Below are 15,558 nucleotides of genomic sequence, written 5' to 3' on the forward strand. Positions count from 1 at the left end.
TTGCTCAATTGCCCTCAGCTATGTTTAGACTGTTGTTGTTCATGTTTTGCTGTGTTTTAGTGTACTATGGAATATATTGCTTACTTATTCTTGACACTTCTCCCAGTCATATTTAAGGTTAGAACTACCTTTCTAAGTGTTCTGATACTTCTAGCTTGGAGTTGTATTTTTATGATAACATAGCTACAGTCTTTCACCTTTTAATGTGTGTAGTATTGCTTACTAGGTGTGTCCAATCAATTTTGTAACCACTCCCTCTTCCAATTAGGGCTAATTGGAAAAGCTGTTCAAAAGAGGACATTGTATTCCTTTCTTTTGTACTCCCTGACGAAGGCCATTCAGCCGAAACGCATAGTTTTTTTGAAAGCTTTGTTTCTATTGAGCATGCCATACTAATAAAGGCATTTTAAGTATTTATAAAGCCCTTCTTACATCAGTTGATATATCAAAGTGCTGTACAGAAACCCAGCCTAAAACCCCAAACAGCAAGCAATGCAGGTGTAGAAGCACTAATGTCATTAACCAATTGGAGGAGGGATTGCAGTCTAGAGCCAGTTGCCCTGTACACACTCACCTTAAATTTGACTGTATTATTAAAAACTGATGGAAATTTGTCTCTAAACAAGTGGATTATTTATCTTTAGGCTCCCCTGATGGTGTATCTACAGTATATAAAAAAAAGTTTACAGCTGTAACTTAATTAGACTATATACACACTACCATTCAACATTTTGGGGTCACTTAAAAAGGTCCTTAATGTCCTTAATGTCCTTAATTTAAAAAACACTTACTTAACCTGGTTTTAACTAGAAAAGTCCGTTGAGAATTCTTATTTACAATGACAGCCTCCCGGGGAACAGTGGGTTAACTGCCTTGTTCAGGGGCAGAACGACAGATTACCTTGTCTGCTCGGGGATTCAATCCATTAACCTTTCGGTTACTGGCCCAACGCTCTAACCACTAGGCTACCTTCAGCCACATACATGAAATGAGTTGCAAAAATAATAGGAAATATAGTCAAGGCGTTGACGAGGTTATAAATAATAATTGCGTCCTTCAAACTTTGCTTTCTTCAAAGAATCCTCAATTTGCAGCAATTACAGCCTTGCAGATCTTTGACATTCTAGTTGTCAATTTGTTGAGGTAATCTGAAGAGATTTCACCCCATGCTTCCTGAAGCACCTTCCACAAGTTGGATTGGCTTGATGGGCACTTCTTATGTACCATATGGTCAAGCTGCTCCCACACAGCTCAATAGAGTTGAGATCCGGTGACTGTGCTGGACACTCCCTTATAGACAGAATACCAGTTGACTGCTTGCCTAAATAGTTCTTGCATAGTTTGGAGCTGTCCTGTTAAGCACAGTCCACAGGGTATGGCATGGCGTTGCAAAATGGAGTGATAGCCATCCTTCTTCAAGATCCCTTTTACCATATACAAATCTCACACAAATCTCACACTTTAACACTACCAAAGCACCCCCATACCATGCTTGACAGATGGCATCAAGCACTCCTCCCTCCAGCATCTTAATTTTTTCTGCGTCTGACGAATGTTCATCTTTGTGATCCGAACACCTCAAACAAAGATTAGTCTGTCTATAACCCTTTTCTCCAATCTTCCTCTGTCCAGTGTCCGTGTTATTTCGCCCATCTTAATCTTTTATTTTTATTGGCCAGTCTGAGATAGGGCTTTTTCTTTGCAACTCTGCCTAGGCGGCCAGCATCCCGGAGTCCCCTCCTCACTGTTGACGTTGAGACTGGTGTTTTCTGGGTACCATTTAATGAAGCTGCCAGTTGAGGACTTTTTGAGGCGTCTGTTTCTCAAACTAGACACTCTAATGTACTTGTGCTCTTGCTCAGTTTTGCACCAGGGCCTTCCACTCCTCTTTCTATTCTGGTTAGGGCCAGTTTGCGCTGTTCTGTGAAGAGAGTAGTACACAGCGTTGTACGAGATCTTCAGTATCTTGGCAATTTCTCGCATGGAATAGCCTTCATTACTCAGAACAAGAATAGACTGACGAGTTTCAGAAGAAAGTTCTTTGTTTCTGGCCATTTTGAGCCTGTAATCAAACCCACAAATGCTGATGCTCCAGATACTCAACTAGTCTAAAGAAGGCCAGGTTTATTGCTTCTTTAATCAGAACAACAGTTTTCAGCTGTGCTAACATAATTGCAAAAGGGTTTTCTAATGATCAATTAGCCTTTTAAAATGATCAGCTTGGATTAACTAACACAATGTGCAATTGGAACACAGGAGTGATGGTTGCTGATAATGGGCCTCTGTACTCCCATGTCGATATTCCATAAAAATAAAATCTGCCGTTTCCAGCAACAATAGCCATTTACAACATGAACAATGTCTACACTGTATTTCTGATCAATTTGATGTTATTTTAATGGACAAAACAAATAGCTTTTCTTTCAAAAACAAGGACATTTCTAAATGAACCCAAACTTTTGAACAGTAGTGTACAGTACCAGTCAAAAGTTTGGACATACCTCCAAGGGATGTTCTTTATTTTGACTATTTTCTACATTGTAGAATAATAGTGAAGACATCAAAACTATGAAATAACACACATGGAATCATGTAGTAACCAAAAAAGTAACAACCAAATCAAAATATATTGTATATTTGAGATTCTTCAAATAGCCACCCTTTGCCTTGATGACAGCTTTACACACTCTTGGCATTCTCTCAACCAGCTTCATGAGGTTGTCACCTGGAACACATTTCAAAACAGGTGTGCATTCACAAAAGTTAATTTGTGGAATTTCTTTCCTTCTTAATGCGTTTCAGCCAATCAGTTGTGTTGTGACAAGGTAGGGGTGGTATACAGAAGATAGCCCTTTTGGGTAAAAGCCCAAGTCCATATTATGACAAGAACAGCTCAAATAAGCAAAGAGAAACGACGGTCCATCATTACTTTAAGGCATGGTTTAAGGTCAGTCAATGTGGAAAATGTCAAGAACTTTTAAAGTTTCTTCAAGTGCAGTCGCAACAAAACTGGCTCTCATGAGGACCGCCACAGGAAAGGAAGACCCAGAGTTACCTTTGCTGCAGAGAATAAGTTCATTAGAGTGGACTGCACCACAGAAATTGCAGCCCAAATAAATGCTTCACAGAGTTCAAGTAAGAGACACATCTCAACATCAACTGTTCAGAGGAGACTGTGTGAATCAGGCCTTCATGGTCAAATGAAGGCCTGATTCAAGAAACCACTACTAAAGGACACCAATAATAAGAAGAGACTTGCTTGGGCCAAGAAACATGAGCAATGGAGATTAGACCGGTGGAAGTCTGTCCTTTGGTCTGATGAGGTCTTTTTGAGACGCAGAGTAGGGGAATGGATGATCTCTGCATGTGTGGTTCCCACCGTGAAGCATGAAGGAGGAGGTGTGATGGTGTCGAGGTCCTTTGCTGGTGACACTGTGTGTGATTTATTTAGAATTCATGGCACACTTAATCAGCATGGCTACCACAGCATTCTGCAGCAATACGCCATCCCATCTGGTTTGCGATAGTGGGACAGTCATGTGTCCCACTGTGTCCCACAGGACAATGACCCAACACACCTTCAGGCTGTGTAAGGGCTATTTCACCAAGATGGAGAGTGATGGAAAGCTGCATCAGATGACCAAGCCTCCATAATCACCTGACCTCAACCCAATGATATGATTGGAGTTTGACCACAGAGTGAAGGAAAAGAGGCCAAGATGTGCTGAGCTTATGTGGGAACTCCTTCAAGACTGTTGGAAAAGCATTCCAGGTGAAGCTGGTTGAGAGAATGCCAAGAGAACACCAAGAGTTTGCAAACCTGCCATCAAGGCAAAGGAAGGCAACTTTGAAGAATATATTTGGATTTGTTTAACACTTTTTTGGTACAACATGATTCCATATGTGTTATTTCATAGTTTCAATGTCTTCACTATTATTATACAATGTAGAAAATAGTAAAACATACACTTTTGACTGGTACTGCATACATACATACATACACAGTTGACGTTTACATACACTTAAGTTGGAGTCATTAAAACTCGTTTTTCAACCACTCCACAAATTTCATGTTAACAAACTATAGTTTTGTCAAGTCGGTTAGGACATCTACTTTGAGCATGACACAAGTAATTTTTACAGCAATTGTTTACACAAATATTATTTCACTTATAATTCACTGTATCACAATTCCAGTGGGTCAGAAGTTTACATACACTAAGTTGACTGTGCCTTTAAACAGCATGGAAAATTCCAGAAAATTATTTTATGGCGTTAGAAGCTTCTGATAGGCTAATTGACATCATTTGAGTCAATTGGAGGTGTACCTGTGGATGTATTTCAAGGCCTACTTTCAAACTCACTTGCTTGACATTGTTGGAAAATCAAAAGAAATCAGCCTAAACCTCAGAAAAAAAATTGGAGACCTTGATCTGCATACATAAGTCCTACCAACCTTCTCCTCCAAAATGGGTTCACAACTGGAGTAGTTGCTCTTCAGAGCCCACGTTCCATTATCGATGCATTCTCTGTATGCGCTCCCTGCGAAAAGAGGAGCGAGAGGATTGTAAACTTATGGTCACATTACTTATGGGATACAATGTAAGTAAAAGTACATTCAACGGAGTTAACAGAAAGAGTGTGGGTGTGTGGTTAAAATCGATGGGGAATCCACGGGACGGCTTCCTCAATTATCACAACTTCTGTTGTCGTAATTGCATTGTTTGCTCTATAAGCCATTAGAAAGGCTTTTATAGGGCATCGTAATAGCCAATATAAGACCGATAAGCCATAGCCTACATCGTTTCACAGACACAGTTCCAAAAGACAAGTGTCACACAGCGCCAGAATAAATTCAACCATAGACATTTGTCAAATTATCAAATTTAAAACTGGACATACTTTTGTGTATATATAGTGTATGTGGTAACCCTTCACATGAGTTATTTCAGCCACAACCAATTGCTGACAGGTGTATAAAATCCAGCACACTGCCATGCAATCTCCATAGACAAAAATTGCCAATAGAATGGTCTTATTGAAGAGCTCAGGGACATTCAACATGGCAATGTCATTGGATGCCACCTTTTCAACAAGTCAGTTCATAACATTTCTGCTCTGCTAGAGCTGCCCCGGTCTACTGTAAGTGCTGTTATTGTGAAGTGGAAACATCTATGAGCAACAACCGCTCAGCTGCTAAGTGGTAGGCCATACAAGAATCCTGAAGCGCGTAGCATGCAAAAAGGAGGAATAATCGTCTAAGGCTGTTGTTCATGGTTCGGGCTTGGTCCCTTAGTTCCAGTCAAGGGAAATCTTAATGCTACAGCATACAACATTCTAGACGATTCCGTGCTTCCAACTTTGTGGCAACAGTTTGGGGAAGGCCCTTTCCTGTTTCAGCATGACAGTGCCCCCATGCACAATGTGAGGTCCGTACAGAAATGCTTTGTCGAGATTGGTGTGGAAGAACTTGACAGAGCCCTGATCTCAACCCCATCGAACACCTGTGGGATGAATTGGAATGCTGACTGCGAGCCAGGCTTAATCGCCCAACATCAGTGCCCGACCTCACTAATGCTCTTGTGGCTAAATGGAAGTCCCCGCAGCAATGTTCCAACATCTACTGGAAAGCCTGAGTGGAGGCTGTTATAGCAGCAAAGGGGGGACCAAATCCATATTAATGCCCATGATTTTGGAATTAGATGTTAGACAAGCAGGTGTCCACATACTTTTGGTCATGTAGTGTATGTCCTGTTTAAGTACACAAATAAAAATGTAACAAACACTTAAAATGACCAACACAGCATGGTCCAATGTAAGTTAAAGTTAGTTGGCAAAGTCCATATCACCATCGGTATCCTCAAGATGTCATAACTTCCTAAAATACTTTTCCGGAGCAGCAAGATTAAAATTGCCAAATGCGAAATTTGTAGGCTAACTACAGGTAGAAGCCCCCGGAAGAGTGCGCAACGCTCATTAAATTGTTTTTAATCGTAGCTAAAGTTTGTATTGCTACTGATTCAGTGACATGGTCAGCCTTTACTGCTTGGACTGCAAGTTTTTGTCCCGGTTTCCTGTTAAGTAGTAGTTAGCTGCTAGACATCAAGGGAATGGAGCAGGCTAACACTACCAGTGCTAGCCCACTGGTGTTTTTATCCACAGCTGGGCACAAATGCTTCAGGTGTGAGATGATTTTCACACAATCACAAGTTAGAGATAAGGTGGAACTGGAAATTGGACGGGGAATTGTCTGCCCTAAATGCACCACCATCTAGTATCTTAGGGAAGAGCTCCTCCGGCTGTTAGCTCGGCTGAGAGAAAAAAGAAGACCTGCTTTCAAAGTACACCGACCTTGCTGTATCCCAGGCAAATCAAATCTCGGTTTTAAATGCCTCCTATAGAAAATCTGTCTAAGTTGGGCGGCGTTGATCTGTCCCAATCCAACAGACATCTCTGCGGCCAATGGGTGACTGGACACCTGCAAGGCGTAGGACATTGGGGAGGCAGTCTGACCACCCAGCTCTCAGAGAAGATCCGATCCGGCTATCAAACAGCTTTGCCCCGCTTGAGACGGACCTACCAACCCCAAGAATCAGCACAGATCCTGGATGTATACCAACAGCTGGTGGCTACCACAGTTTAACAGGTAATTTCCCTATCAGAATCCATCACTGTGGGCAGCTCGATGGTGAGAGATTTTGGCCTGCCTATGGTCTGTGGACCGACCGAGGTCCACTGTCACCCAGAAGCAGTGTCAATGATGTCAACTCTCTCCTGCCCACGGTTCTGGCCAACTACTCCAAGGGACTCAGGACTTACTATTTGCCCAAAATGAGTGCCTGAAGAAACTTTGCAATGATTTTAGTGACAACTTTGATTTGCTGTGGGAGCAACCACCACTTTTTAAAAGAGACGGATTCACCCTAACCACCGGGGTTCCAGAATTATTTCCAGCAATATTGCAAACTGTTTTAGAGACTGATAGACAGGATATGGTAGTGTTCCAGTTCTTCCTGTAAAAATAAGCAACAGGGGACTTGGAAACCATATCAACTTCTATACAAATGACACTATGGTTATCGTGAGTAACCTAATTTACAGTGGGGCAAAATAGTATTTAGGCAGCCACCAATTGTGCAAGTTCTCCCACTTAAAAAGATGAGAGGCCTGTAATTGCCCTTTTGGGGCTGTTGCTCTTACTCTTTTTCCTTAGGGTGCTTTTTTTGTCATTTTTTTATTTTAAAAAAAAAATGGAGCTTTTTATCCTCTTGTTTGTTGCATAGTAAATATTAAATTTTTGTTTTCATTGTTTTTTTTCCGTTTTTTTTCTTGTGAAGCACACTGTTGCATTCCATGTCTGAAATGTGCTGTGTAAATAAAGCTTGATTTGATTTGATGTTAACCTGTGGTAACCCCAAGATGTTCATTAAAACAACGCACACTAACTATTGATTCAGGACCACGGAGAGTTACTGGAGAGCGTAGCCTCCCATCTCTGCTATTTGTCAGCACCACCAGCTGGACAGTGCCTCTCTGCGAAGGTAGTTTGAATGCTTTTCAGAATGGAAAATTACCTTTCAGCTGATGCACTTGTAACATGGATGATGAGCACCTGTTTCAGGCGCTTGCATACCTCAGGTAAAGTGGTGGTCAGGTAATATTTCACTAATAATTGCAGCTGCTCACCGGGTGGTTTGTGGAAGGAGGTATCAGCGTAGACTACCTGCAGCTAATTTTTAAACCTCCGGTGGTCAAGGACAGGGTACGTTTGGATCAGCTGTGTGAAATCTCTGTCAGGAAACCCCTCTTGCTGTGAGTACACGGGAATTTACTCATGATCAAGAAAACAAAAGAAGTCCAGGCTCGTCATATCAGCAAACCTCTAGGTCATGTGTAGTATGATGACTGTAAGTACAGTCATCAGTATCTGTTCAGGAGGCCTGGGTCGTTGTCCGCGTTGTCCCTGCTCAGTCATCCCAGTCACAGTCATCCCATTTGTCATACTGTATATCCCTTGAAACTTCACATCACTTCTGATGGCTTTTGATGGATTCAGTGTACTATCAACCCGTACACATGAATGCCTTACATCAAGAGATTTGGTCTGTAGGGTCTGAAACAGTGGTTCTGTGAGTCCAATTTTTTTTAAATACATGTTTCAGAGCACTGCTCTGGGCAATTGAATCTTTATCCCAGAAGGGCTCAGTTACTGTATGATCCGATCAAAAACAATGTTCAATGATCTCTGGCCTTCGTTCACAGCATGCACTGCTCTAATCCTGGTTCCCAAATGGTATTGTCAACCTCAGTAATCATGGATGTCTTTTTGCATGACCGGGTAAAAAAGTTATGAAAACTGTCAATAGATATAAAAAATAAAAAACATTTAGTCTTGAATACTGGTTGTCCCCAGCGCTTAAACCAGGTTTAGTTTGTGAGCATAACACTGAATGAATAGGGCATATTGTCAGTGGGTTTTCACGAGCAACAGAACCCCACCTTGCTGCCCACTATACATTTGTATTTTTTATTGAACTAGGCAAGTCAGTTAAGAAAAAAATATTATTTGCCTACCCCGGCCAAACCCTATCCCGGACAGAACTGGGCCAATTGTCCGCTGCCTTATGGGACTCACAATCACGGCCGGTTGTGATACAGCCTGGAATCGAACCAAATCAAATCGTATTAGTCACATGCACCGAATACAACAGGTGTAGGTAGACCTTCGTGAAATGCTTACTTATGAGCCCCTAACCAACAGTGCACTTTCAAAAAAATATGGATAAGAATAAGAGAAAAGTAACAAGTCATTTAAAGAGCAGCAGTAAAATACCAATAGCGAGACTATATACTGTATAGGGGGGTACCGATACAGAATCAATGTGCGTTGGCACCGGTTAGTTGAGGTACTATGTACATGTAGGTAGAATTATTAAAGTGACTATGCATAGATGACAACAGAGAGTAGCAGTGGTGTAAAGGGGAGGGGGGAGCAATGCAAGTAGTCTGGGCAGCCATTTGACTACACGTTCAGGAGTATTATGGCTTGGGGATAGAAGCGGTTAAGAAGCCTCTTGGACCTAGACTTGGCGCGCTGTTACCGCTTGCCGTGTGGTAGCAGAGAGCACAGTCTAGGACTAGGGTGGCTGGAGTCTGACAATTTTATTGCAGGAAGTTTGGCCCCAGTGATGTACTGGGCCGTTCGCACTACCCTCTGTAATGCCTTGAGGTCGGAGGCCAAGCAGTTGTCATACCAGGCAGTGATGTAACCAGTGAGGATGCTCTTGATGGTGCAGCTGTTGAACCTTTTGAAGATCTGAGGACCCATGCCATATCTTTTCAATCTACTGAGGGGGAGTAGGTTTTGTCGTGCCCTCTTCACAAATGTCTTGGTGTGCTTGGACCATTTTAGTTTGTTGGTGATGTGGAACCCAAGGAACATGAAGCTCTCAACCTGCTCCACTGCAACCCCGTCGATGAGAATGGGGGCGTGTTCAGTCCTTTTTCCCCCCTGTAGTCCACAATCATCTCCTTTGTCTTGATCACGTTCAGGGAGAGGTTGGTCTCTGACCTACTCACTATAGGCCGTCTCGTCGTTGTCGGTGATCAGGACTACCACTGTTGTGTCAATGTCAAATTGAATGATGGTGTTGGAGTCGTGTCTGGCCGTGCAGTCATAAGTGCACAACAGGGACTACAGGAGGGGACTGAGCACGCACCCCTGGGGGGCCCCTGAGTTGAGGATCACCATGGAGGATGTGTTGTTATCTACCCTTACCACCTGGGGGTGGCCCGTCAGGAAGTCCAGGATCCAGTTGCAGAGGGAGGTGTTTAGTCCCAGGGTCCTTAGCTTATTGACGAGCTTTGAGGGCACTACGGTGTTGAACTCTGAGCTGTAGGCAATGAATAGTATTCTCACATAGGTGTTCCTTTTGTCCAGGTGGGAAAGGGCTGTGTGGAGTGTAATAGAGATTGCATCATCTGTGGATCTGTTGGGGTGGCATGCAAATTGGAGTGGGTCTACGGTTTCTGGAATGATTGTGTTGATGTGAGCCATGACCAGCCATTCAAAGCACTTCATGGCTACAGATGTGAGTGCAACGGGTCGGTAGTCATTTAAGCAGGTTACCTTAGTGTTCCTGGGCACAGGGACTATGGTGGTCTGCTTAAAACATGTTGGTATTACAGACTCGGACAGGGAGAGGTTGAAAATGTCAGTGAAGACACTTGCCAGATGGTCAGCGCATGCTCACAGTACACGTCCTGGTAATCTGTGAATGTTGACCTGTTTGAAAAGGTCTTCACATCGGCTGCGGAGAGCGACAGTCTTCTGGAACAGCTGGTGCTCTCATGCATGTTTCAGTGTTATTTGCCTCGAAGCGAGCATAGAAGTAGTTTAGCTCGTCTGGTAGGCTCGTGTCACTAGGCAGCTCTCGGCTGTGCTTCCCTTTGTAGTCTGTAATGGTTTGCAAGCCCTACCACATCCGACGAGCGTCAGAGCCGGTGTAGTACGATTCGATCTTAATCCTGTATTGATGCTTTGACTGTTTGATGGTTCATCGGAGAGCATAGCGGGATTTCTTATAAGCTTCCGGGTTAGAGTCTCACACCTTGAAATTGGCAGCTCTAGCCTTTAGCTCAGTAAGAATGCTGCCTGTAATCCAGGGTTTCTGGTTGGGGTATGTACGTACGGTCACTGTGGGGACGACGTCATCGATGCACTTATTGATGAAGCCAGTGACTGATGTAATGTTCTCCTCAATGCCATCGGAGGAATCCCGGAACATTTTCCAGTCTGTGCTAGCAAAATAGTCCTGTAGCTTAGCATCTGCTTCATCTGACCACTTTTTTTATTGAACCAGGGTCTGTAGCGATGACTTCTGACACTGAGATGCAGAGCCTTTGAACGCTGCACCACTCGGGAGCCTATGCGGCTTGCCGCGTCGTAAGTCTGACAGATGAGTTTGTTGGCAAATACAACCCTGCAGCCAGTTTGTACCACAACATCAGTGATCGCCTCTGTGTTTCTCTCTGCACTCGCAAACAAAAAGAAACAGGAATTTCTCGCATATAACACTCTTATCGTTGACATAGCGTGCTATGATTGTTTATTGACATTTGCAGGATATGTGGCGTCATCCACCTGGACTGCTATGAAGGGTGCTGAACTAATCTCACTGTCTTTTTTTGTAAAACATGTGTATTGTAAAACCATGCAAAATATACACATACAAACAAAAGCATATAAACACACACAAACATCATCACCCTGCCCAGATCCACCTGCTCACACCCCCATCTCCAGCACCCTCATCACTGTCCATCAAATGGCTCAAACTGTACCATTTTGTTTCTCTCAATCGCCCATGCACTTTCAACATTTAGATAAAGCGTTTGCCCTTTCCATTGCGTTAACGATAAAGGATTGGTTGATTTCCAGTTAAGTATGCGTTTTTCAAATCGCCCCGTAGCACTCACATCTGTAGCCATGAAATGCGTTGAAAGGCTAGTCATGGCTCACATTAACAGCATCATCCCAGACACCCTGGACCCACTCCAATTTGCATACCACCTCAACAGATCACGCAATCTCTATTGCGCTCCACACTGCCCTCTCTCACCTGGATAAGAGAAACACCTATGTGAGTATTTTGTTCATTGACTACAGTTCAGCTTTCAACACCATATTGCCCTCATCACTAAACTCAGGACCCTGGGACTGAACACCTCCCTCTGCAACTAGAACCAAGACTTCCTGATGGGTCGCCCCTAGGTGGTGAAAGTAGACAACAAATCCGCCACGCTGACCCTCAACACAGGGGCCCCTCAGGGGTGTGTGTTTTAATCCCCTCCTGTACTGCCTGTTCACCCACAACTGTGTGGCCGTGCACAACTCCAACACCATCATTAAGTTTGTTGACGACAGTGGTACAGTTCACTCTTACAAAAAATGGTTATTTGCAGAGGAATAGGGTTTCACCAAGAACTGTTTTGATCAGAATAAAAAATGTTGGAAGAAAGGGTTCTTTGATGATTCATTGCAAGGCAAAAAAGGCATCTACATAGAACCATAGATAATATTTCCCAGCATGCTCCATTTTTCTGGGGATATCTGTATTTTTGCATGTACATTGATTAGTTGATTGAAAACTATTCCAATCTGTTTGTAATTGGATTTACTGCCCCCGTTACTGAGATGGTTGTTCCAGTTTAGATGACCGAGGTAGTCTCAGTATACGCTGGCTGGATTCCAACAGGAATTACACATCACTTTGCAAGCCAGAATAATGTGACTTGCAGGCCTGATGTTGCCTATAAACTAGGAGACTCCTAACACCACTGTGTTAGGGTATATAGTAACTAGGCCCTCAAAGGCCTTATGATATATGTAATGAATTGTCATAAATAATTACATTTTAAAGGTTAGTAAGGTTAAAAAGGTGGGTTCTATCCGTTCATATAGGGTTCTAGGAAGAACTCTAAAGAATAAAGGGTTCTCAGTAGAGCCCTTCATAGACGATTCTAGGAAGAACCTTAAGATAACATATGGAATTGTTTTAAGATGGTCATACTATGGATCATTTAGTTGTTTGATTTTTAGGACCCCTTTAGGTATAAAAAAAAGTATTGATTGTAACGGTTCTCTTGGGGTGAAGTAGAGGCGGACCAAAACGCAGCGTGATTATATTGATTCATGTTTAATAAACAAAGATAAACATGAACACTACAAAACAATAAACGTGGAAAACCAAAAACAGCCCTGTCTGGTGCAAAACAGAGACAGGAACAATCACCCACAAACACAGTGAAACCCAGGCTACCTAAGTATGATTCTCAATCAGAGACAACTAATGACACCTGCCTCTGATTGAGAACCATACTAGGCCGAAACATAGAAATACCCCAAACCTAGAAAAACAAACACAGACTGCCCACCCAACTCACGCCCTGACCATACTAAATAAATACAAAACAAAGGAAATAAAGGTCAGAACGTGACATTGATTTGGTTATTTAGTCCACAGAAACACAATCAATAAAACAGTCATAAATGGCAAAAAAGGACAGTTAAAAAATAAATAATAAGAAACAAGGTTTTGAAGTTGATGTCCTATATCTAGGAGATATAAAAAAAAAACTCAGGGAAAATATATACTGTATATACAGTGGGGAGAACAAGTATTTGATACACTGCCGATTTTGCAGGTTTTCCTACTTACAAAGCATGTAGAGGTCTGTCATTTTTATCATAGGTACACTTCAACTGTGAGAGGGAATCTAAAACAAAAATCCAGAAAGTCTCATTGTATGATTTTAAGTAATGAATTTGCATTTTATTGCATGACATAAGTATTTGATACATCAGAAAAGCAGAACTTAATATTTCGTACAGAAACCTTTGTTTGCAATTATAGAGATCATACGTTTCCTGTAGTTCTTGACCAGGTTTGCACACACTGCAGCAGGGATTTTGGCCCACTCCTCCATACAGACCTTCTCCAGATCCTTCAGGTTTCGGGGCTGTCGCTGGGCAATACGGACTTTCAGCTCCCTCCAAAGATTTTCTATTGGGTTCAGGTCTGGACACTGGCTAGGCCACTCCAGGACCTTGAGATGCTTCTTACGGAGCCACTCCTTAGTTGTCCTGGCTGTGTGTTTTGGGTCGTTGTCATTCTGGAAGACCCAGCCACAACCCATCTTCAATGCTCTTACTGAGGGAAGGAGGTTGTTGGCCAAGATCTCGCGATACATGGCCCCAACCATCCTCCCCTCAATACGGTGCAGTCGTCCTGTCCCCTTTGCAGAAAAGCATCCCCAAGGAATGATGTTTCCACCTCCATGCTTCACCGTTGGGAAGCTCTATTTTTGTCTCATCAGACCACATGACCTTCTCTCATTCCTCCTCTGGATCATCCAGATGGTCATTGGCAAACTTTAGACGGGCCTGGACATGCGCTGGCTTGAGCAGGGGGACCTTGCGTGCGCTGCAGGATTTTAATCCATGACGGCGTAGTGTGTTACTAATGGTTTTCTTTGAGACTGTGGTCCCAGCTCTCTTCAGGTCATTGACCAGGTCCTGCCGTGTAGTTCTGGGCTGATCCCTCACCTTCCTCATGATCATTGATGCCCCACGAGGTGAGATCTTGCATGGAGCCCCAGACCGAGGATGATTGACCGTCATCTTGAACTTCTTCCATTTTCAATTAATTGTGCCAACAGTTGTTGCCTTCTCACCAAGCTGCTTGCCTATTGTCTTGTAGCCTATCCCAGCCTTGTGCAGGTCTACAATTGTATCCCTGATGTCCTTACACAGCTCTCTGGTCTTGGCCATTGTGGAGAGGTTGGAGTCTGTTTGATTGAGTGTGTGGACAGGTGTCTTTTATACAGGTAACGAATTCAAACAGGTGCAGTTAATTCAGGTAATGAGTGGAGAACAGGAGGGCTTCTTAAAGAAAAACTAACAGGTCTGTGAGAGCCAGAATTCTTACTGGTTGGTAGGTGATCAAATACTTATGTCATGCAATAAAATGCTAATTTAATTACTTAAAAATCATACAACGTAATTTTCTGGATTTTTGTTTTAGATTCCGTCTCTCACAGTTGAAGTGTACCTATGATAAAAAATGACAGACCGCTACATGCTTTGTAAGTAGGAAAACCTGCTAAATTGGCAGTGTATCAAATACTTTTTCTCCCCACTGAATATATAATATTTGTACACATCTAACCCATTTTCTTCGGTAGACACAAAACTACCTTCATACTTTTATTTGTTTTTTAAACCGGTACTGGTTACCTTCAGATGAGTCCCGTGACACTTGAGGGGTGTTGTAGAGAAAAACGGAGAACACCGTCATGTCTGAAAATCTCCTCTTTCCAACATTAGTTTCTGGCCCAAATGGTTTGGACGCTATCAAACAGAAGTTGGCACACCGACGGTACTGACTTCAGATGAGTCTTTTGACACTTGTGGAGGACGGAGAGCAAAACGGAGAACACCCCCGTGTTTCTGAGAGTTTGTAGGTCAAACCGTTCGGACACTACAGTCGTTTACGTGACAAGATTTTTGGGATGTCTCATGGTCTGTCAAACACTGCTCTAGCTCTGCCACCTTTTACACCGGATGCGGAAGTGCGACACTGGCGGATGAAGTGGATTGAGATGCATCCAATGCAAAAAAAACAACAGATATCTCTAACTTACACTGATGGATTTTTATGGGGATTTATTTTTTTGGGCCCTCAGATCCTCAAAAGGTTCCACAGCTGCATCATTGAGAGCTTCTTGACTGCTTGGCATCCGACCTCAAGGCGCTACAAAGGGTAGTGCGTATGTCCCAGTAAATCACTGGGGCTGAGTTTCCTGCCATCCAGGACCTCAATACCAGGCAGTGTCAGAGGAAGGCCCTAAAAACTACTTTGACTTTCTGTTTATTATCTATTCTGTTGCCTAGTCACTTTACCCCTACCTATATGTACATATCTACCTCGATTACCTTGTACCCATCTATATAGCCATCATGACTCATTGATTCCTCACACTTTTATCCTTGTATTA

At 42.9% G+C, this 15,558-nt stretch overlaps 1 protein-coding gene across 2 annotated transcripts in view; it reads right to left on the bottom strand.

Moving 5' to 3' along the window:
- LOC139376183 (corticotropin-releasing factor receptor 2-like) overlaps nucleotides 1-15,558 on the bottom strand; it is a 101,991-nt gene that overhangs the window by 27,189 nt on the left and 59,244 nt on the right. For both annotated transcript variants that reach the window (XM_071118461.1, XM_071118462.1), the window contains one exon: nucleotides 4,457-4,542. In XM_071118461.1, the coding sequence (XP_070974562.1) occupies nucleotides 4,457-4,542 (86 nt within the window). The remainder of the gene's footprint in view (nucleotides 1-4,456; nucleotides 4,543-15,558) is intronic.

This window comes from Oncorhynchus clarkii, chromosome 20 (assembly GCF_045791955.1).
Source record: "Oncorhynchus clarkii lewisi isolate Uvic-CL-2024 chromosome 20, UVic_Ocla_1.0, whole genome shotgun sequence".
Taxonomy (NCBI): domain Eukaryota; kingdom Metazoa; phylum Chordata; class Actinopteri; order Salmoniformes; family Salmonidae; genus Oncorhynchus; species Oncorhynchus clarkii.